At 36.1% G+C, this 25,025-nt stretch overlaps 1 protein-coding gene and 1 non-coding gene across 4 annotated transcripts in view; both read right to left on the bottom strand.

Moving 5' to 3' along the window:
- Positions 1–7,919: 7,919 nt before the first annotated feature.
- Positions 7,920–25,025, bottom strand: part of SLC6A15 (solute carrier family 6 member 15) — a 38,666-nt gene continuing 21,560 nt past the window's right edge. For all 3 annotated transcript variants that reach the window (XM_040491298.1, XM_040491299.1, XM_040491300.1), the window contains exons 3-12: positions 24,624–24,781; positions 24,152–24,278; positions 23,469–23,650; positions 21,741–21,851; positions 18,452–18,693; positions 18,156–18,348; positions 16,954–17,146; positions 14,371–14,530; positions 10,603–10,765; positions 7,920–9,277 (exon numbers count right to left, since the gene is read on the bottom strand). In XM_040491298.1, coding sequence (XP_040347232.1) covers positions 8,906–9,277; positions 10,603–10,765; positions 14,371–14,530; positions 16,954–17,146; positions 18,156–18,348; positions 18,452–18,693; positions 21,741–21,851; positions 23,469–23,650; positions 24,152–24,278; positions 24,624–24,781 — 1,901 coding nt within the window. In that variant the 3' untranslated portion in view covers positions 7,920–8,905. The remainder of the gene's footprint in view (positions 9,278–10,602; positions 10,766–14,370; positions 14,531–16,953; positions 17,147–18,155; positions 18,349–18,451; positions 18,694–21,740; positions 21,852–23,468; positions 23,651–24,151; positions 24,279–24,623; positions 24,782–25,025) is intronic.
- Positions 11,856–12,016, bottom strand: LOC121041144 (U1 spliceosomal RNA). Its single transcript, XR_005795591.1, has one exon. It is a non-coding gene; the product is annotated as a U1 spliceosomal RNA (small nuclear RNA).

Raw genomic sequence — 25,025 nt, 5'->3', positions numbered from 1 at the left:
TAGATGTACCTGTCATCCAGCTATATTATGCCAATAGAAGGCAAGGAGGGTTGTCACTGACCTGGTTTTTAAGCCAATACAACAAACCATTGCTATTCCCATAGGAAGGGGATCTTGGTATCTCCATTCACAAAGCTCTGATCCCTCAGACCTTATTCTCTCTTCTGACTCTTAGCTCCCATTTCTTCCTTGGGGCTCTGACTCTTGACTTTTAGGCCACATCTTTAATCTTCAACCCTGCACTCATTGGTTGGATATTATAACTTATTCTGTATCTCTAATTTGACTATAATTTACATGTGGCATGGGCTTGGGAAATGTATTTGTAATGTAACAGAATAGAAGTATGTAATGCCTTGGCCATTTCCAAATAAAGAAGCCTAATGTGTCTTGGCATCTCAAGACTAGTATTACACATAGGAAAAATAGGAAAATTTAATATATGGTTTGATTTTTAGGGATTATGAAAAGCCTCAAGCTTGCAAAGGATAATCTTCAGCCTTTGATGAATGCCTAAATATAATGATCATTTCATATGGGCCAGCAACTGTGCTGAATATTGTATCTCATCATCTTCTTTAATTTTCAAAATAGCTATCTGTGTTAGACACTATTATCAATCCCACCTTACAGATAAGGAAACTGAGGTGTAGATTGGCTTGGTAAGTTGTCCAGAGTTACATCATAGTAAGCGGTAGAGCTTGTAATAAGAAAAAAAAAATCCGACTCCAGAACCATAGTGTTATTGTATATGTGTGTAGTTTGCATATAGCCTCTTGTAAACTTGGAATTCATTTCTTTAATGAAATGTTGTCCAACTTAAAAACAAAAAAAAAAAAAAGTGAAGCTGCTTTAGTTGAATAAAAGAGGGGAGGTAGAGTTGAGTAGAAGCCCTATCCATTGCCTCCCTAGGCACTAGGGGCTCTATGGATTAAAGGTGGAACTGATTTGGGGCACCTGGGTGGCTCAGTTGATTAAGTGTCCAACTTCGGCTCAGGTCATGATCTTGCAATTTGTGGGTTCCAGCCCTGCGTCGGGCTCTGTGCTGACAGTTCAGAGCCTGGAACCTGCTTCAGACTCTGTGCCTCCCTCTCTCTCTACCCCTCCCCCACTCGCGTTCTGTCTCTCTGTCTCTCAAAGATAAATAAAATGTTAAAAAAAAAAAATAAAGGTGGAACTGATTTAAGACTGTACTTGCTAGCAAACAGTCGGTGCCTATCAGAGTGGAGCTAAAACCTAAAATTTTTCTAGTTACTTATTCCCTGACTGATGGATAAGAGTTAAGGAAAAGAGGAGAAGAAAGAGCAGAGAACACTACCCTGGAAGTGGGCAAAGTAGGAGGAAAAAGCTGAAGGAAATTTGGTTAGCTTTGAGCTTAGGACTACCCAGCTAAACTATACAGATTGTCCCCTACCCAACGATGGTTTGACTTACGAGGGTTCAACTTTATGATGGTGCAAAACCATATGCATTCAGTAGAAACCATATTTCTCCTTTTGAGTTTTTTCCAAGCTGGCAATATGTAGTATGATACTCTCTCTTGAGATGCTGGGCAGTGGCTGTGTGCCACAGCTCCCCATCAGCCATGTGATCATGAGGGTAAACTAATCAACACATGACCACTCTGTGCCCCTACAACCATGCTCTTTCTCCTGTTCAGTACAGTATTCAATAAACCACATGAGATATTCCAGTTTATTATAAAATGGACTTTGTTAGGTGATTTTGCCCAACTGTAGGCTAATGGAAGTGTTCTGAACAGCTTAAGATGGGCTAGGCTGAGCTATGATGTTCAGTAGGTTAGATGTATTGAATGTACTTTCGACATATTTTCAACTTACAATGGGTTTATCAGGATGTAACCCCTTCATAAGTCAATGAATATCTGTAAATACCCATTTGAAGTGGTGTTCATAAAGTCTAGGGATGCGATAGGTAAGTTCTCTATACTTAGCTGCCCAGGTCTCAATATTAGAGCTCTTACGTGGAATGTTTACACTTCACTGTTTCAAATATTTGGACGGTAATTTTCAGTAGCTGAGTCTCCAGCCTTTCAAATCCCTATTACCTAAAACATATTGTGCTTCTTAAAATGTGAGTAACTTGTGGGAGCTACTTTTCCAGAATTTCCATAGGTTATGCTAAGCAATGACCCTGACCTCAGTTAGTTCCTATGTGCTTAAGATGCGGCTGCTGTTAGGGCTACATTCCTAGTATTCCCTTTGTGTGAAACCAGCTGGACAAATCTGAAACCTGGACAGCAGAAGCCTCTGAGTTAGCCCTGAGAGTTAATCAATAAAAGCAGACAAAGCTGCCATGCCTGGCTGAACAGTGAAAGGTATCACGGCATGGGAAAGGAAAGCCAAGTCCCACAGTCTGTTCATCCATCTAGTGCGCACCAGGAAGCTCTTCAGCCGGAAACATCTCCCTATTTTCTCTGAACGGACCAGAGCCAATGTCTTTCTTTAATGATATCACATCGGCAATCGTTTTTTTTTTCCCCCTATTAAAAGACAAAGACTCATTCATAGATAAATTGCTTTCCCCTCTGATGACTGGAACAATGATGTAAAGACAGAGATTCAGAATTCATTTCAGACTATTGTCAAATAATAATCAGCATTATTTTTATTCGGAAATGGGACTGTTTAATGCCAAAAATATTTTCTCCCTATTATAAGACCTTCCTTTATGCCCTTGACATTACCTGAAATTATTTGATTATAGTAAAGAAATACTTGTGTCTTAATCATAAACAGCTATTAAATTCTTATGAGACAAGCTACTTATGAAATTCTGGGTACTTTTCCATTTAATCATCGCAAAATCAAGACAAATTCTCTGGACTAGTGCTTGTCAGCACTGTATGCATTATGAAGTTTACTTTTGTAATAAGAATACCAAAAAAAAAAAAAAAATGATGCCTCTGTCACTCCTATTCTAGAGGTATTTTGCTTACTCTGCCTAAAATAGAGAACCAGTTTTAAAAGCCTTATTTGAAAAACTCTGAAATGCAAAAGCTTAAAACTTTGAAAAATTCAAGTTTAGGATACGGACCTAAAATAAAAAGAAGGTAAAAATATGTGTGCTGTTTTGCTATTGTAATTCATCTGTAAAATTCAAGAGGAAGGCAGCTTAATCTATTGTTTGGGTTGGGATTTGTTTGAATATAAATATTTTATGAAGAGGTGGGAAAAAACTAAAAATGAAAGAGTTTTGGATGGGAAAATGCTATTTTTAATGGATATGAGTCATGACTACAAGTTAAAAAGTGAAAATAAAATAGATAAGAAATTCCATATCATGATAAAGGGTGCATTATATCAATAATTAGATTTATTCTATTGAATCTAAGTCTCAGAATGAGTTTATCAGTGACCTCACTTGGACAAGGAAATGGGGAGAAGACATACGTATTTAGAACGGCTGGTTGGATATTTGTCTGGTTGTCTACACTAATACTGCATTACTTCATACGGTAACCCAGAAGAAAAGGATTGAGATGATTAAATCTCATATGATTTTTTATAAAAGGCTGAATTGAATGATTCTACCCAAAATTGTATTTAAAAAGTACATAATGAAGAAACTTTTATTTGATTAGCTAAGCAGAGAGATTGGGCCATCCTGTTCCCTCTTGCTCGGAGGGGGTATCTTCCTTGTTTAATTCTGCCAGATATTGACTTAACTGACCCTGAATGTTCTTGGATTGATCCTTTTAATAATTATTCAAATTACAGCAAAGCTTTAACATGAAGGGGGGAGGGGAAACATAATCTTGATAAGAGAGATACTACGCTAGGGAAAATGAATATAAGCCAGGCACCTGCATCTATGAATTCTGTTGACCTGGTCAACAATGTGGGTGAGTGCCAGTGATGAGCAGATCAAATGAATGCCACCTTGCTACCACGCTTGAAAATTTTAAGCTTTACTCAATCTTTTCAGATTGGTCCTGCTTTTTTGTTTTTTATAAGCATCCCTTTAAATAACAGTAAAATTGGGGCGCCTATGTAGCTCAGTCGGTAAAGCACATGACTTGGGCTTAGGTCATGATATCTTGGTTTGGTTCAGGAGTTTGAGTCCCACTTTGGGCTCTGCACTGACAGCACACAGATACTGCCTCAGACCTCTGTCTCCCTCTCTCTCCTCCTGTCCCCTACTTGCTCTCTCACTCTGTGTCAAAATAATAAACATAAAAAAAAAAAAAGAAAGAACAGTAAAATGATGTTTTTGCCACTCTTTTAATGGATTTTTCTTAAGAAAATTGTATTTTCAGAAACATTAATGCCACTCTTCTCTAAAAAGCTTTATCTTCCTTACTGTGCAACTGAATATAGCCTGAAAAGGCAAATAGGGGGAAAGAAAAGCAACAGGGATACCACCATTAATTCATCTATGTGGCATGGTTCTTTATACGTACATGGTACCTCACGTGGCACTACCTGGGTACCACAGGACATGTTTTTGCCCAGTCATATAAATCAGGTGTTTTGATTGTGTTATTTATTATTGGTGGTTGCAGTGGTGGTATGTGTGTGTGTATTCTTTTTAAACGTTTATTTTTGAGACAGAGAGGGGCAGAGAGAGAGGGAGACACAGAATCTGAAACAGGCTCCAGGCTCTGAGCTGTCAGCACAGAGCCCGACGCGGGGCTCGGACTCACGGACCCTGAGATCATGACCTGAGCCGAAGTCGGACGCTTAACCAACAAAGCCACCCAGGCACCCCTGTGTGTGTATTCTAATGAGAGTGCTAGGAGTGACTGGTGTGTTAAAGCAATAGCAGAGCCCAAAGGGCACTGAATTTAGGACAAGATAATGTCCCAGGCTTTTTTCTCCTTTAAAGAAAACCTCCACATGATAGGCATCCTTTAGGCAATGTTTCAGATGGGGACATATGTCCAGTAACTAGACACAATGAGCCAATTTGGGAGTCAGTCATTTGAGGCAAAACAACATATGAAACCTTTTACTTCAGTGGTAGTTATAAAGGTAAAGTATGCTATACTCAGTAATGACTAGCTTATGGAAAGTTTTATCTTTAATATTTCCAATAGTTTTCTAGAGTTTTACATTTTTTTTTCTTTTTATCAAAACTTTATGGCCCCAAAAATTTATAAGTAAAATTTAGGGGAAAAATCCATATAATTGATATAATCAGTATTGATTTTATTCATATTCAATCGACATAGATATGGATCATTTCTGGGGAGTGTTCAGGCAACAGTGACTGGAATAAACTCAAAAGGAGAAAGATATTTTACTTTTCAAATTATTTTTCAAATTATGAATTCCAACTTCTATCCACCTACATTATTTTTCTCCCCAGTTATCACAGCTATAGCATCTTCATTTTTATTCTGTTTGAGTGAAGACAATTAGAATTCACATTTACTTGTCCTTCTTCTCATCTTCTTCATATCCACGGTTCCTAACCAAGAATGCACACTGGAATAAGTTTAAAAACAAAAACCAAAAAAAACAGTCATTGTCCTGCATCCAATCCCGAAAGAATTCACATTCAATAGGTTGGAAATAATGTCTTTAGTAACTGTAAGGCATAATTACAGTTAAGAAGCACTACATCTTACTCTTAAACTTTCTGGGATCACTTGCCCATTTGAAGATTCTATAATGTATCTTCCTCCTTTAAAAAATGCACATAGACATAACCACATGGAAATACAAATATACTTTCAGAAAATTACATCCCAAGACTTTGTCGCATCAAACTATTAGACTCCCTCCTTATGATTCCAACACCTAACAGTGAGTACATCTTCTCCCCTTCTTTTTGCCCCACATTGAACGTTCTATTAGCCTTATTGTTCCACTCCCCAGCCTCCTTTCCATTTAAAACCAGACAACCTTGACTATGTTACATCCGAGTACAATTCAGGCCAGAGCTTACAGACATAGTGAAAGTGATACGAAAACAAGTAAACCTCAAATTTTAGAGCACAGAGAAGGATAACTCATACACACTACCGCTTATTGATTAAATACCGTGCTGTCCGGGAAAGCGTGGGAAAGGGGTCCCCCAGACAAACAGGAGAAAATAGGATCAAGATAAACAGTTCACGTTAATTAGGGTAGTGCCTTGGCTTAGTACTAAGAACAAATTAGATGCTTGAAGAGATGCTCAAGAAAAAGTGGGCAAATGAGTAAATGAACGAACAGCTGAAGAACTGACGGACTAAAAGCAGCAGAAATGAGAGAAGACCTTGCTCTCTTCACTGTCTAGTTGCCTCATTTGCTAAGTGGGGGCATTAGAAACAGTTCAGATTCTCTTCCGTTCTACAGGATTCCTGCATTCTTCACATTACTGGGTGAATAGAAGAGAAGAGATCTGTTCGCCAGCGGAAGGCAGGAATCCAAACTGTAGATAAATGGCCTATGGCAAGAGGGGGAGGAGCAAAGGGGGATGGTGCTATTTGACAATCTATGGTCATGACAAAGTAAAGGCCAGCAGGTAAAGTAAGTATTTGGTACAAATTCTTTAATATTGGGGAAGCTTATAAAAACTATTGCTTCAACATAAAAATAAACAAAATTTATTACTTCAGCTTCTGAAATAATCAGTCAGATCTATGTGCTTTCACATGAAACACTGTCCAGAATAAATTATTCACTGAAATAAGATCCAGAAAACAGAACACAGAATGCTGTTATTTATGCTCTACATAGAGCATCTCCAAAAGGATACATAAGAAACTGGTAATGGTGGTGCCTTGAAGAATGGAATCGGGTGACTAGGAGAACTGTTGGAAAGGAAATTTACACTAAACTGGTATCAATTTTGAGTTCTTTATAATGTGCATACATTGCCTATCTATAAAATGTTCCTAAATTTTAAAGTGATACAAAATATAATATTTATGAAAATGTAAAAACAAAACCAAAAGTTTTGGTCACTGGCGGAATTATATATATTTTTTTCAACGTTTTTATTTATTTTTGGGACAGAGAGAGACAGAGCATGAACGGGGGAGGGGCAGAGAGAGAGGGAGACACAGAATCGGAAACAGGCTCCAGGCTCGGAGCCATCAGCCCAGAGCCCGACGCGGGGCTCGAACTCACGGACCGCGAGATCGTGACCTGGCTGAAGTCGGACGCTTAACCGACTGCGCCACCCAGGCGCCCCCGGAATTATATTTTAAATGCTACGACGTAGTCTGATAACATAGTCTATAGCAGACCAAAAATATTTCGCCACAAATAATAGATATGGTATGTACCCTACCTCTCCTATTTTGCTGTTGTATTCATCGTTATTTTATAAATGCGACTAATCTAGTGGTAGGGCAGCTATAAATAAAAGCCTTTTAGTGAGATGGTACTCAGTGGAGGTCTGCTTCATCGAAATTCATATATGCAACAGTCTCATTAAAAAAAGTCACAATTAGGGGCGCCTGGGTGGCTCAGTCTGTTGAGTGTCTGACTTCGGATCAGGTCATGATCTCACAGTCTGTGAGTTCAAGCCCCGCGTCGGGCTCTGTGCTGACAGCTCAGAGCCTGGAGCCTGTTTCAGATTCTGTGTCTCCCTCTCTCTGCCCCTTCCCTACTCATGCTCTGTCTCTGTCTCTCAAAGATGAATAAACGTTAAAAAAAAAAAATTTTTTTTAAAGTCACAATTTCTTACACTTCAGAGACAATACTGACCCTGCAAGTGGTCAAGTGTACACATGGTTTCCTAGGAGACTACTTTTTCAAGAATTGTGAGACTGCATCAGAACACCGTTTAACCATAGCATTCTATTTCTCCCTAGTCTCTAAAGTGGTGGTAGCTGTATTAATCAATTTATTAATCCCTCTTGGAATGTGATGATTACTTATTATGAAATGCCTAAATCCTGACTGAAATGCAAGATAATCCAGTATAGGTGATACAAGAAAAATCAATGTGGAAAACAAACATCATTTTTAACTTCATTTATTTGTAGCTTAAAATGTAATGCCATACAATCTTAACAATCACTTAAAAAAGGATTTATATTTGCATAAAACAGAAGCAAAACAGAAAGATATGAAATAAAATGCCATCTTGCTTCAAGTTTTCAAATCAGTACTTAGAGTACTAATATACATATATACATTGCAAGTATATATAAATATACTATGAGTAATCTTGAAACCACAATAAATATCAAGTAGGTTTTTAGGCACACGGCATAGGAAAATGCAGAATCTGCATAATTCTTGAGAGCGCTGAGTGACTCATTCTTAGATCACTTTCACACATATATTTTACACAAAATATACAGCCATCGAGCACATGATCCCCAGTCACCTCTGAATCTAAACTGTCATCCAGCATTAGTGCCTTCTTATTCTTTGATACTATTGCTCTATACAGCTATTACATAAGAAAATATTTGCAGTCTTCTTCAGTTAATTGTCTAAGAAGGTATCAATGCTACCAAAATAAGTACAGCCTATCTACACAATATGTTCATGGAAATGTGCTTAGAGGCACCAACTTACAGAAATGTTTTTGTAATACTGGGATTTACCCTGAAGGCAAACTTATACATTTTAAATTATACCATTTTTGAATTGCCAATACTATTAAACCAGAAATCATTACAAACTGAGGTAACACCTGTTTTTTTTTTTTTTGAGATAGAAATGCTTGAAAAAACACCAAAAGTATTTTTAAAAATTCTGACACACATGGACCTCAGTCACTATAAGCTTTATCTGTAACTCTTTCTGCGCAAATGTAAACCAAAGAATCTGAAGGAATGCTCTAGTTGAATTTACATGTACTTAGGATTAAAGATCACAGCCAAGGAACACCTGAGATCGCCCTCTGATAAGTGAAGCCCAATGCTTCTCTTAGTAGAGCCCATGTTCATTCACACAAATGAACCAAATAGAACCCCCTGACATTTTCCCCCTGGCTACAAATCGGATTCTGGCATATCCGGCATATCTGCCATTAAGTACCCTATTCCATATCGTCCATTGGGAGCAGTATCCAGAGTTGGTGATCCACTCTGTTTTCGATAAATATTTTTACCAAAATTTGGAGATGACATCTCGCTGGGTATCTTTCCATGAATGAGGCTTGCATCATCTCCCTCTAAGTTTACAGGCTCTTTCAGGACCCTTCCTCTCTTATAGGTCACAGATGCTAAATTGCCAGAGCTATTGTCTATCAGGTTGCAGCGACGAATGACGAAGACAGCTGGGACAGGGAGTATTGCCAGGACCATCAGCAAGATACAGACAACCATTCCCCAGGTTGGATAGCTCAGAAATTCTTCAGATGCCTGTGAAAGTCAAAAAACCCATTATTGGTTATCTTGCTCTAAAAGTATGTGGAAAAAAAAAAAAAAAACCCTGTATTTATCTTGGGTTTGTAAGCAAAGAGTCTTCGGATGTGCTTTGACCAACAAAAGTGACATCAATCAACTTTCAAGGCTAGGCATCACAAGCCTTGCAGTTTCTGCCTCTGTTTCTTAGAATGCTGTCCTCAGTCAATAATGCTAGGAAGAAGGCAAGAATGAAAGATTACATGGACAGAGACCAACCCTCCAAGTTTAATCAACTGTATGAGTTAGCTCAGGAAAAACCTAAAGAAGAATTGCCCAGCTCAACTGCAGAACCCTGAGAAATAATAAATCAGCATTGCTCTTGGTCATTAAGTTTGGGGATAGTTACATGTTACATGTGCCACCTGTCTTTCTAAAAACTGAAAATCTAAATTTTGTGGGTTTTTTTTTCTTTTTAAAAGTTTATTTATTTATTTTGAGAGAGGGAAAGCACGAGCAGAGGAGGGGCAGAGAGAGAAGGAGAGAGAGAAGCCCAATCAGGCTCCACGCTCACCATGGAACCCAACACGGGGCTGGATCTCACAACCGTGAGACTATGACATAAGCTGAAATCAAGAGTCAGACACTTAACCGACCAAGCCACCCAGGCACCCCTAAAAATCTAAATTTTGGCCCCAAGATTTTTGTAAGAGTTAACAGACTTGTTTATGCCCCAGTCATGAATTTAATTGTTGTTATATAATTACTGACAATAGAAGAGTTAAAGGTCAGAAATATCTCTGAAAAATAAGGATTTTGGTTTTATAACAGCTAATGTGTACCTTTATTATTATGTAGCTAATCTGCACCTTGAAAACAGAAATTGAAATAGTCTTTGCTAATATAAAGCAATTATAACAAAACTTTCCTTCAGTATTTACTTAAATTATGTGTACACGGCCACTGCATATTCTCTTATTATATAGTATCTGGGATATGATTTAATAAATTTATGTAGGAAAAAATATTCCTGGTGGTTTAGGCAGTATGTTTTCTAGAGTCAAAGGCCCCATAATTATTGGTTCATCTGTGGTGTCATAAACACAGTTACTTTAATGAGGACCAAATCAGTGTTTCTCATGTATTAAAAAAACAAACAAACTACAATGTACAGCAAAATCATACATGTTTGGGGTCAAACAAAATATAAATCTCAAGATCCCTGCATAAAAACAACACCATTTATTAAACAGCAAAATATACTGTGAAGGAAGCAAAAGATAAAAACCCCTAAAATAATATTTTATGTATATTTTTCATAGCTTCCTTATTTTGTATTTTACCTTATCTTCAATCCATGCATTATAGCCAGGAGGACTTAATCCCATATTCACAACACTAGCTATTAGCAGTGATAATAGCATTAGAGGAGAAATATATTTCCACATATAGTAGTAATATCTGTTGGGAGCAAAGCCCAGCATATCTTTCAGGTCTTCCATAAACCTAAATAAAAAGAAAGTATTTAATTATGCCACAGGTAATTATTTCTATGCCTTAAAAATGTGCATTATCAATAGTTTGACAGAGGTTTAATCGATGATACCCTGTGACATTTTATACTGAATCAAAAAATCATATTGGAAGATTACTTACAAATTAAGAACATTTATAAAGTAAAATGGAACCAGTTAAGTACTGTGATTTTCATTTAGCAAAAGCCTTCTTAAACCAATTACTGAAAAGTCTCCTACTGGTGACTTTCTACTCTATAAATACAATATTTGCAATACATTAAAAATTCCTAGTCTCTTTTTTTACTTAGCAATAATAAATTAATATCATTCAATATTCAGTCAGTCTTTATATAATCTAAACTTTCACTTCTTTTCATAGTCTGTTTGAATTGAAAGAAGGTCCACACACTGTGACTGACTGATGTATTTCTCAAGTCCATTTTTCCTCTCTAGGTTCCTCCTACTTCTCTTTTTTGTTTCTTCCAATCTATTTGTTAAATCAACTAGGCACTTTATCTCATAGTACTCCTACAGTCTGGATTTTTCTGATCACATCCCCAAGTGTTGCTTCACAACTACACTTGATCCTCCTGTTTCCTGTAAATTAGCACTTAGACCTAGTAATGATCAGGCTTATGTTGTTTTAAGTAAGGCTGTTGTGGTATCACTTACATGAAATAAAGTTCACCCTTTTAGGTAAATGATGTTACCATTGTCAAAGCATATAATCATTACATACTAGTCCATATCCCCTAGTATTTATCTAGAGATATTTACTGCCCACCCACCAGTCCTTGTAGCAATGTTTCTGCAGACTTTTTGATTTTGCAAAGATAGTTCTCTATTAGATTCTTCAAAGAGAGATCATAGTAGCTATATTCCCCAATTTCTTGTAAGTTCACAACTGTCTGTGGTCACTACACTTGAATGTGAGTTTTGCAGGATTTAAAATCTTTGGCTTATGTTTTCTTTCCTTGAGAACTGTAAATATTTCTTAACTATATAATATTGTTACAAAAAAGTTTGTTGATTTTTCTCTTATACATAATTTTGATTGTTTTGTTTATTTGTTTGTTTTAAAGGAGAAAGTGTGAACACAGTCCCCTATTACTACAAATTGTGCAGTTGAGTTTCCCACATTTGGGGAAATCACAGCGGTCAGTGCATCCGGAGTGCACTAAGCCTCTCCCTGGAAAAACGACCTTCATGGTCATGGTATCTCCCCACCCAAGTTAAGTATGATCGTTTTGTTTCTTTATTGTTTTTGCCTGGATAGCCCTTTATTTTTTCCCTTCTTTCTATCTTTGTGGGTTTTTTTTTTTTTTCTTTTGTCTTGAAGTAATAGCCTAGACTACGTCCTAGTGTTGGCTATTATGGGCATTTTTCCAAGTATATCATGTGCCTTTTCAACATTCAAGTTGTCACTTATTTCAGGCAAGTTTCTTGAATTACAGAGTTTGATACGTTCCAGCCACTGCATTTAGAGGACTTCATTGTACACATGTTGAGTCATCTTTGTATAACTCCTGTCTCCATTCCTTCGCTTTGCTTCTTTGTTATTTCTTCTTGTTTAAAAAAATAAACATTTACTCCTTTCTGGCTTCTAATTCTTGTGGAACTAGTCACTGTGCTTATTGTTTTTGTGTTCATTTTAATTTGATCATCACTTTGGAAGTGTTTTTTTTTTTTTAATTTTTTTTTTCAACATTTATTTATTTTTGCGACAGAGAGAGACAGAGCATGAACGGGGGAGGGGCAGAGAGAGAGGGAGACACAGAATCGGAAACAGGCTCCAGGCTCTGAGCCATCAGCCCAGAGCCTGACGCGGGGCTCGAACTCACGGACCGCGAGATCGTGACCTGACTGAAGTCGGACGCTTAACCGACTGCACCACCGAGGCGCCCCTGGAAGTGTTTTTTTATTGTTATTATTCACAATTATTTCCTGAGTTCTATCACCTTGTTTTCAAATCTCCCTTTTCTCTAATTGTCATATTCTTTATTTTTAAAATATTTTGTAGCTTCTATCACTTAAAACAATTTATTTCAACTCATTTTGAAATATGGTTAGTTTTCCATGTATTTTGCTTGTGTGTTTTTGTTGTCTGCAGGGATTTATTCTCCTCCTTTCCTCTTAAAAAAAAAAAAAAGTATTTTTTCCTAAGATTTTACACCACAATCAAGTGAAGTGAATTTTCCTGCGTTTTCATACACAAAGATATACACTAAAAGATGGCAGAGCATTTTTTTTTCGGCATTTTAAAAAAACAGAATTTCTATCGTGAAGTTATTGTTAGCCTCATAGGCAATGCGTGCAGAGCACACTGCCTCACATACAGTAGGAATTTCGTAGATACAAGTTTAATAACTACTATTAATAGGAGTATCATTTCTCCTGTTGTTAACCATTATTATTTAGGGACACTACTAAAACGAGATATTTTGTACTATGCCTATTGTAAATGACATACTGTGTAAATGGAAATCTACATTATGATCTTAATTGATCCACAGATCAGTCCAATAATAGTATCAAATGCCAACACAATGCAAGTTAGGAGTTGAGGGTAGCTTGGTAGAGATACCTAGTTTTGAAATTAAGGTCTAAATTAAAGTCCTGGCTCTCTAACCAACATACTGTGTTTTCCTGTATAAATAAGGCCAATTTTCCATTTGTAATATGGATATTAGTTACTACAGGGTATTTTTATGAGGATTCAGATTTTAATGCATGTTAGACAGCTATTACTACTATCGCTATATAGTACATGACTACTAAAAGTCCCTTCCCATGTCCCTGGAGTTTTTGACAATAAAAGTCCCTGGAGCTTTTGACAATAATAAAAATATTTTCCAACCTTTGTCACAAAACTCCTTCAATACTGATACTATTCTCAACGTTGTTTGAGAGGACTCTGGTCTTCATGCAACACACTCATTCTTACTTTACATATACTTTCAATAACCTAATGATCTTAGTGCCTTAGTCCATATATGTTAACTAGAGGCAACAACTTTAAAAAATATTGTACAAAGCCTCTAGTAACCCTTTTCTTCTGCAATTACTCTAATGCCTCATTTCACGCCAAGTATATATACTTTTGGCATTAAGCAGGTATATAATTTAGAGGTAATTAGGAAGTAATTAGGAAGATAGGATTTAAAGTTAAGCAGAAATAGCTATGAATCCCAGATGTGCTTCTGTCCAGGTGTGTGATGAGTTAGTCACTTGGCGTCTCATAAGCCTGAGAAATGTGAAATGTGGACAACAATAATAACTTCAAACAACTTAAAGTTGTTGGTTCTTGGACCATAGCCATTACTCATTAATCTTGGAGGTTACTATTTGATAACTAGAATTAAATCAAAGCTCCGGAATCCTAGACTATATTAGTATCTACACAATTCTATCTAATCACCTAATAAGGGAATATACTGTATTCAAGGGATTGAATGAAAAAAGAGCCTGCAAAAGATCTGATGTTGTTGCAAAGCATTTTCCCCTCTAATCATTCCCCTCCTCTTCTAAATGAAATGGGTATTGACAATTGGTCTTTCCAAAATAGAGATGAAAAATGAATGCATAGATACTTACTTATCTATGCCATAAACAAAGGATACAGCAATATTCTCCAAAATGACTACAATTAGCAGAGGCAGTGTAGCAGAATAATCATCAAACATTGTAACGAAGTAATTTCCAGAACGTTGCACAAATATCAGGCCAATACAAAATGCCAGAAGACAACAGATAACTGTACAAAAGAAATAGATGAAAAAATTAAGCTTTTATTCATGGGAATCTTTTAAACTTAATTATGAATTACCATGTTCAAACAGTTTTGTTTTCACTTTTATAACTTGTCAATCATATAAACAGGCAACACCTTTCTTGATACTATGGAATATAATACATTGGGAGTTAGTTAGCTGGAGCTACGCCCAGATTTAATAGGAATCCATGGTAAGACTCAATTCATTGCCCTGACTCTGCAGAAACTTACTTACAAGCACAAATAAAAAAGACAGAAAAACTGAGAAGATTTTAAAAGCATAAATCTCTGTAATATACTTTTCTTTATTAATAACAAAGTGACCTTTTCAGGGCTCCTGGGTAGCTCAGTCAGTTAAGCGCCCTGCTTCAGTTCAGGTCATGATCTCAGGGTTCATGAGTTTGAGGCCCGTGTCAGGCTCTGTGCTGACAGCTCAGAGCTTGGAGCCTGCTTCAGATACAGTGTCTCCTTCTCTCTCTGCTCCTCCCCCACTCATGCTCTGTCTCTCTCTGTCTCTCAAAAATAAATGTTAAAAAAAATTATATATAAAAAAATAACAGTGACCTTTTCAGGCAGCAAATGTTCATAGGTCTTTTCTGCTTTTAATAATGTTTTATAGTTTTGGAAGCTCTGTGGAAGTCTTAAATTAATAATGAGACTAATATAGCTCATAATAAGATTGTGATAACATATATTTTTATATTTGACTGAAATACAGTTATTTTTAAAGCCTAACTGAAGAAATCCGATCAGATCTTGCCTGAGCACCAACCCAAATCTCTATCTTGATATTGCATGAATAGATAAGTTGAGAATACAATTATGACAGGGTTGGGCAATCTCATTATCCAAGTAACAGAGAAGAACCTTCAAAAAGGAGTTTCTGGAGTAGTATCTAAGAAAGAGGCAAAAACTTCTGAGCACCTACAGTTAATATAAAAACTTAGAGAGGGGTGCCTGGGTGGCTCAGTCAGTTAAGCATCTGACTCTGGATTTCGGCTCAGGTCATGATCTCATGGTTTGCAAGTTTGAGCCCCGAACTGGACTCCATGCTGGCAGTGTGGAGACTGCTTGGGATTCTCTCTCCCTTTCTCTGTCTCTCCCCAGTTTGCTCTCTCTCTCTCTCTCTCTCTCTCTCTGTCTGTCTTAAGTAAACAATAAAAAAAAAAAACTTTATAAAATTAAAAAAAAACAACTTAGATTTCTGGAATCTATATAATATTCCCATATTTTCATTAGACTATTCTCTCACACACTCAGCAAAGGACCTGTCAAAAATAAAAGATGACTATGTTCTACTTCTCAACCACCTTTTAGCAGAAGTGAGTGCAAATAATTGAGCAGGTAATGGCAGTTTGGGAGGGGAGAAAACAGACATCCTTGGGTTCAATCAGATGAGGGTTCTCTAACAATCCCAGTAAGTATGAATTTCCAATTTAACTTCCAATTTAACTTCCATCGCTTTACTGATAGTCCCATCATATATTTAGATGACTTTTGTTGCTTCCTTATTCTTACAGCATGTTAAATCACTGTTACGCTATCTATCAGTATATTACCTGGTGTAAGTCTTATCTACCCAAACTTGGTTTTAGTTATCAGTACTATTATTTTTGGAGACAAGGCTCTCCTATATCTCTGTATCTCTTTTCTAATTTCTCTTATATCCTTTACATTCTTCAAATGCAAGGATGATGCAGTACATAACTGGTATTTAATAACTGCTTGCAGACAGGACTTACGAATAACTATAAATATTGATAAACTGTTTTATTATCTTTCTTACTTAGAAGTATTAACTACTAGTAGGCTATAAGGGCTATTTTATATGAGAACTGAATTTAGATTTATCAATTTCAACTATGCATTTTTTGGAACAGGAATATCAAATCTGAACCTTTAAAAATATTTGTCTTGTTGGGGCACCTGGGTGGCTCAGTCAATTAAGCGTCCGACTTCGGTTCAGGTCATGATCTCACAGTTCGTGAGTTCGAGTCCCACATGGAGCTTTTTGCTAACAGCTCAGCGCCTGGAGCCTGGTTCAGATTCTGTGTCTCCCCCTCTCTCTGCCCCTCCTCTGCTTGCACTCTCTCTCTCTCTCTCTCTCTCTCAAAAATAAGAAACATTAAAAAAAGAATATTTGTCTTCTTTACAAAGTTATGCATAAACATTCTATGACTTTATTCTAATGCCAGCAATTCATGGTAGTGACATTACTATTAATAAAGAGTGATATAATAAGTAATCATTAACAATTCAACCTATGTTAAATCTGTAATTTGCATAGTATATAAATACATAAATAACAAATAATAATATACATATTAATAGATAGGAATGAATAAAAAACTTTCCTAAAATGGCCTGTATCAGTTCAATAAAAAGTCAAACGCATAAAAACTCACCAGTAAGAATTTCTTTCCTCACTTTGAAAGTGTCCACAACAGGTGTGATGATCCCTTCAATGGTTCCAAACATGCTGCCAAGCCCTAGATTGACGAGCATGAGGAAGAACATCACTGACCAGAAGGGAGATGCAGGGAAATGTGTCATTGCTTCCGTAAAGGCAATAAAAGCTAAACCAGTCCCCTGAACAGCCTGTAAAATATATATAAAATAGTGACATTAGTACCAAATAATATTAAGAGATAGCCATATATATATGTATATATCAATTACAAAGAGGAGGGAAACACTGAATAATGTTTGGAAATACTGGAAATAAATAGGCTGATATCGTGTTGTTGTCTCCTAAGTAACTGTGTCTCCAACCAAACTTAAAGTCAATTGTGTTATCTCATAAAAACAATATACCAGGATTAAAAAAAATAATAACGTTTAAAAGTAAGTTGGTAATTAAATCTTTCTTTACAGAATTTAAGATTTTTATATAAATGATGGCTCCATCCATAATTTCCTGCACATGATTCTTTATGCTTAGTCTCATGTATGGTTAACTGTCTTATGGCAAAGGATTAGTAGCCAAGCTCTCTGTTATATTTTCCTTTTTGGCAATACAGGGAAAAGGTAACAACCAATACAATGATATTTATTAATGTTCACCTATTTCGTGTTTATTAAAATAAACGACAGTGGCTGAAGAAAAGGACTTAATCAGGACTTGTTAAACATAAATACTAAAATGGCCAAGTATTCATGTGTCAAAGCAATTATGCAATATATAAATGATAGTCAAAATTCAAATTTTGTATTAAAATATTATACCAGGAAAAGTATCAGACTAATTTCATTTTCTATGATGAAAGTTTATATTTTATTTTAAATTATTATGGCTTAATCAATGGGATTGCTTTTTAAAGTAAAGCAATCCTTCATGATTTAAGAAAGTATGTTCTTTTGATTTCTGTCTTGTTTTTTCCCACTTTATTTGTCTTCTTTCTTAAATTCCACATGTTAACTGGTAGTAAAATAAAAACTTAAACAAAAAAAGAAGAAAATATCATCTCTGAAATGAAAAATGTCAGTTTTGAAACAGCATAATCTTCTACAGGCATTTTAAAGGTCATTTTCCTAAAAGACATTTGGTGGATAATGCATTAATTAAATGATTGATGACTATCGTATTGCTTAAATATAACCTACTAACTTTATTTAGCTCATCCTCAATTTGACAGGAATTGAGATGAAGAGCAGGAAACTCTTCTTCTTTCACTTTTTGAATGATGTCATAAACTAAATGATAATCTTCTGCAGTAACAGCTGACAGGTTGATATGATGAGGAATAATATCCTGACTAATGTTGCCCATTCTCAAAAATTTTACGATCATTTTCGAATTTCTGGAAAACAGAAAAAACGTATTAATGAACATTTATGGGCTTGGGAGGTTATACTTTTCATATGCTTATGCCATCAAAAGCTAAAGGAAATGAATATCCATACTCTGCGATGCATTTCTCATTTATGACATTTGCTTTGAAGCCCAGAACTGCAAACACCACCAGTGTTGCCAGGACAGATGTAAAAAAATTAATGAAGGACACCAGGACAGCATCGAAGTGGCAATTGTTGTCTCTTTTGTTGTAGCTTGAAAAGGCGATGACGCCACCAAACCCCAGCCCTAAGGCAAAGAACACCTGGGTGGCAGCTTCTCTCCAGACCTTGGGCTCCAGCATCATTTCAAGCTGTTTAAAATTAAACATAACAGAAGTCAGCTGCAAAATAGTATTTAAGAATGCTCTACATGGAATCAGTTCTACTATTTAAATATATCATAATGATACTTATGATATATTTAAGGTTATTTAAACTGGGGTGATAATCTGTTTGTAAGTAGAAATAATAAATTTTTCACTTAGTAACGAAACAAGAAATATGAAGAAAGACTACACACAAACATGTAGATGGAAATTTTACTTACGTGGAGGTTTTCTACCTATAAGGGAATTTTTAAATATCTTTAAGACAAATAAATCAAAAGGACTATTTCAAATTAACTATCTTCAATCATTTCTTACTTATGCCTTTGTTTTCTTTCCAAAGCAAAATAACTTATCAATTACTTAACTAATACCCTACGTTTTGTGTTTTCTGGTGGAAGTCTAATAGTCAAAGCAGATAATAAGCAGATTATGAGCTTGGTTAGAGCTATTTGTACTTTGCATGTTCATATATGTATTGTTGATTCATTTCAACAGTTGCCTGAAAATGGAAGAAGTGTAACTATATCATCTCTAAGACACTTTCATATCCAAAGTTTTAAAGTTCTAAACCTGTGCTGAATATATACTTCAAGTAACTCAGCTTCACTTCTTAGGCAATTATAACTGTATATAACAATCAAACCTTTCAAATGGAACAATTAATATTACCCATATCTGACACAGATGTTAATAAAGTTAAGTTTGATTTCAGTAACAATAGTGTTTAAATTGGTATTGTATCTCTTTTTACCATTGCAGTGAAATTGTTCTCATTGGGAGCAATGTCAAACATGGCTAAGAACATGAGTTCCTGTTTCAGATCCTGATTCTGCCATTTCATTATGTAAAAACAGTGCAATCTACCGTAAGTGGCTGCTCTCTCTGAGTTTCAGCTTCCTCAACTGCAGACGGGGTAGCAAGGCATATACCACTCTGTCACATTCCTGACCTACCACACTCTAAGTGCTCAATCATTTTGGACAACTATGGACTGTACTGGTAGGCACACTGATAAGCACTTTATATGGATTATCTCATTTAATCTTCAGAACAATTCATGAAATTTGTTGCTACTATTATCTGAATGATAGAAAGATTAAGGAATCTGCCTGAGGTTACACAGCAGTTCTGGAGCAGAGCTGAAATACGAACTCAAGTAGATTCCAAAATGCCTATTTTCTCAAATATTAGGATTTATTGTTCAATTAATTTTAGTGATTACTATTGAAATATAATGTAAATATAATATTCTAATGAAACATAATCATGATCATAGGTATAATTTATGAAGACTTAACTAAAATATTCATATTGCTTATTGATTGTTGCTACATTACTATTCTATCATGAATACTGATCTAAAACACACTTAACAATCTATCTCTACTCTTCCCACTAGATGGCAGGCAATACCTATTTACTAAAGATATTATTCAGCTTACTTGTGTCCTTTACTTTCTCCCTTGGACAAACTATGTAAACTAAATAGTAATTGACAACTTATCATTATCAGAGTAACTATCACACCCACATCTATCCACAGTCAATGGAAAATGAACTGAAGAAAGAACTAACTATATTTTAATAGTGATTCCCCAGTCCTGGTTTAAAATGTTAATAATGCTACAGTTTTAAATATGGAGGCATGTAAAAGTGTCCTATCAAAGTATTTGCACTCTAAGATATTTATTTAAATCAAATATTCAGAATTATGTCACAAGCAATAGCCAACTTATAAAAAGTGATATTCCAGAAGTTTACACCAAAGTTTGTTGTTTTAAACTCAAAAAGCTTTCTTTTTTTTAACATTACACTATAAATGTTTTTAGATATTAAGTATGGCCCATTTGAAGCCGATTTAAATTATAATACAGCTGAAATCTATAAATCTTCAGTAGTTACTCACTGAGGAGTTCCAAAAACTCTAAATGCTAACCAGGACTTTTGAATTAGTCCAGAAAATCAGATATCAATGGCAGCATTTTTGCTACTAGAGAATGAATTCCAGGTTCCAGCTTGGGAACCTGATACCCAAAGAACACAGCCTCTCTTACATAGTATCAAGGCAGCTGCCAGGACTGACAAAGAATTCCAGGGAAGCTAATTTCTGCCCAAATCCCACAGCATGATGCTGGCTGCACATTCACCCTTCAGATAACTTCCAATTTCTGAACTAATTTTGAAACGGTATTTTTGTAACTCAGTGTCTGCCAATAAAAGTGTTAGCAAACTAATAGTGAGGTATAACTTCATTACTAAAATTATGTACATCTCAAAACTTGTTTTTGTTTCCTGCCAAATCAATATATTTAATCCACAAGGATTCATTAAACAGATTCAAACGGCCCAGCATTGGGTTCAGCTCTAACATGAATAAAAGAACATTAAGTTCTGAGCCATTTATGGAGCCTAATGAGAATTCTTCTGAAATGTATATTCAGAAAACTTCCCAAACTTGCCACTATAAGTATTATTCTAGGAAGTACAAAACCTCAAAACAAGAACACTGATTTTCTCGAGACAGGATTTACAGCACAGAAACGTCCTCAGCCCCCATTCATGGATTTTAGGTAATCTGTCAATCTTCTAGATATTAAGCAAATCATTATGTTCCTTATGTTTTTCTGGTAAGAAGATCTTATTATCGGTTTTTTCAAAGCAGTCAATTCCAAAAGGTTAAAAACCACAGACTTAGAGAAGGAAGAAGAGTAAAGATGGAAAAGTCCTAAAATGTCTCAGTGTAAAAAACTGGAAGTTAATTTACTATAAAAGAGGAATTTTTGAAGTTCACATAGCGAGTCTTACTCTAGAACTAAAATGGGACATATAAAATTGGAAATAGATGGATATAATTATAGATATATAAAAGCCCTGTTTTTTTCTAGGCTGGTTAACATAACAGCTATAATTTAAAAGGCTAATGTACATATGTTAGAACAATTGTCCCTTAAGTCTAACTGTGGGAACATTTTAACAATGGACATAATGCTTTTATGATCATAAGCCTTGAATAGAAATGCAGTACATACCTTAGGGGTAAACATGTGGCGGATGCCATCAATTGAACCATTTAAAAGGAGTGCTCTGATTAGGAAGCATATAAGTACCACATATGGGAAAAGAGAACTAAAATACATGATCTACAAAGAAAAAAAAAATATAGGTGAGAAACACTAACATCTACATTCCTTTCTATAGTTAAGATTATATGTCCTCTTCTATAATTTGGCAGTCTGTTTTTATAGCATGATTAATAATACTATTAATACCTTGTATAGCCATCATATTAGAATGGCTTATTAGTCTTAATGCAATGCGACCTAAGATCCTATTTGAGATATAATGAGAAATAAGGACTCTCTCTTACTTACACTCCTTTAAAATAGTCCATAGTTATCGTTAACTTGATTTCTTATAGTTCACAAAACAAGCAAGATTTAAGAGGAATTAATGGCCACTGACACCCTAATAAATCCTTACTTATATTGTTTTAGGTAAAAGAAACAGCAAAAAAGTATTTTTTCATTAATCAAAATCCCATTATAAGTGTGTAAAGCTTTTGTTTTTTTGTTTTTTTTTTTAATTTTTTTTTCAACGTTTATTTATTTTTGGGACAGAGAGAGACAGAGCATGAACGGGGGAGGGGCAGAGAGAGAGGGAGACACAGAATCGGAAACAGGCTCCAGGATCTGAGCCATCAGCCCAGAGCCTGACGCGGGGCTCGAACTCCCGGACCGTGAGATCGTGACCTGGCTGAAGTCGGACGCTTAACCGACTGCGCCACCCAGGCGCCCCAGTGTGAAAAGCTTTTGGAGTAAGGAGCGGCCCTTGTTAAGTTTCCCAAGACTGAATAATTAGCAATGCCAAGGTTGTACTTTCCGCTTCACAAGTTTTCACGTTTAAAGTTAAGCAAATGTTTAACCATAGAAAAGCAATTGTCCTAACCAGACATTTACAGCTTCCTTGACATCTCCATGTAGAAGCCTAACAGGTCTCTAAAACTTTTCAGGTCCAGAAAAGAACTTCTGAATTTTCCCCACAGATGTCCCCACCCGTCTCCGCCTCTACAAATAGCCCAACCATCCATCCAGGTGCAAAAGTCAAACACCCAGAAGTAGTCCTGCACCACTGGTAATATTCTCCTAGTTTTCAGGCTACCACTCAGGGTATCTTATTCCTGCTTAACACATTCCCAGGATTTCTAATACAGCTGCAATACAATGTGAGTTCCTCCCTCTGACCTGCAAAGCCTCACAGTACAGCACCTCCCTTCCCTGCCCCATCATTCTTCCTCCAGCTGAGCCCCACACCGAGGCCCTTGCTAGCTGCCTCAGACCCCTCTCTGCAGCTTCAGGACAAAGCAGGGCTGCAACCACAGTCTGCGGCACTCATCTCCTGAGCCTCATGACTCACTCTCCTGTTATCTATGTCTCACCTCCATCTTCGGTGAACTAAAACATGAGGGTCAAGTGAATGAATAGCAAAAGTAAAGATTGTTTAGTATTGACACAAATTTCAGGAAAGATCTTTGATGAAATAAGGAGAGATTACATAACTTCAGATTTCACTATCAAACACATTTTTATGGTCTTTCTTTAAACACATTTTTAAAAGCACCACTTTTTGCCAATCTGTATTTCCTAAAATGGCATGGTACTTGTAGTTTGCCCAGACATTTACAGCAGAGCTTGAGGGGTGCGTAGAGGGCATGCAGGAGTGGTGATTAGCATAATCAGGAGGGGCTCTAATATACTAACTTTTCCAGAAGATTGAATGCCTTTGATCATAGCCAAGCAAACTACAACCCAGGCGGCCAGCAAGCAGACGGTCATCTTCCAGTTTAAGCCCCCACTTTCAGAAATGGAACTGGAAATATTCAGGGCTTCTCTATACCAGTAATAGGTGGTGGCAGAACTTTTTTCACATTCCGGCTCTACGACTGTAGAAAGAAAGGTAATACAGTCATTTCAGACTAGAAAGAGGAATGAGGCATTTCTTCCTCCAGTAAGCCTATAAATCAGTTCTTAACATTTCATAGAAAAGTACTACTATTCTCGAGAAGTATTTACATTCACAATGAAAACACAATGGTGCAAAATTCACAGACATGTATCCTTGTTGAGGTTTCTTTAATTTTTTTTAACGTTTATTTATTTTTGAGAGACAGAGAGACACAGAGCATGAGCAGGGGAGGGGGAGAGAGAAGGGGAGACACAGAATCTGAAGCAGGCTCTGAGCAAGCTGTCAGCACGGAGCCTGATGTGGGGCTCAAACTCACAAACTGCGAGACCATGACCTGAGCCAAAGCTGGACGCTCAACCAACTGAGCCTCCCAGTTGCCCCTTCCACATTATTTTAAAAGGAAAAAAATCTCAAAGTCTCACACTTCTAGCAACTGTATGATCTTTAAATACAAAACAGTACATGGTACATGTCTTACAAGTGTGTGAAGCATTTTTCACCAAAGGACATTGATCCCAAGGTAGAGGTTGCTGAAAAGACTGAGAAAAATAAAACAAACTCCAGCCAATGATGACATTGTAGTAGAGAGCCACAAAAAAGCACACCTGCAAAACAAAACAGTGTAATTACATCTCTCATGCCCCTTTCTTTGAACAAGATGAAATGCATAAACCCCATTCAACATTTTAAAAATCCTCATTTCATTTTTACTTGAAACACATCATCTTTTCTAAAAAGATGACTCCTATAGGTCTTAACAGGCATTATCAAGGTTGAACTGTATTAATATTTACAGCTTGGTTTGCATATTAGTGCAAACTCCAAAGATGTTTTTTAAAAACACGATTAAAGAGTTGAATAGAAATACACAAAGATTTCATATAAATGAAAACTGTACCATTACAAACCCTGTAAAAATTATATGGCATACACCATACCAGGAAACTTACTACACAACTTGCAAATCCAATGCCACCCAGTTTAGGGCTTATGTAATTCCATACACCAATGCTTCCTCGCCGAATTCTCTGACCCACAGAAAGTTCCAGGAAAAAAAGGGGAATACCTATTACCAGAAGCAGTATTAAATACGGCAAAAGATATGCACCTACAGAAACAAGGACAAATAAAATAGATTACATTTTTAATAGTCACAGTAGACAATGCACTAATTTTGAAAATCTCATAAAAGACAATATTTGAACTTCTATATAGTATAATTCTAAAGGACTTTGAAGAAAATGAAATTTCATCATTTTAAACTTTCTAGTATTTGAAACCCAAACTTGACTGCTACAAAGGGCGTCTGATAAAAAATAATTGTGATTAAAGTAAGAATACAGTTTTTAGTT

This window comes from Herpailurus yagouaroundi, unplaced genomic scaffold (genome assembly GCF_014898765.1).
Source record: "Herpailurus yagouaroundi ecotype Mexico unplaced genomic scaffold, PumYag 182, whole genome shotgun sequence".
Lineage (NCBI taxonomy): Eukaryota > Metazoa > Chordata > Mammalia > Carnivora > Felidae > Herpailurus > Herpailurus yagouaroundi.
The sequence above is the reverse complement of the archived record's forward strand: the minus strand, read 5'-3'. Positions and strand labels throughout refer to the sequence as shown.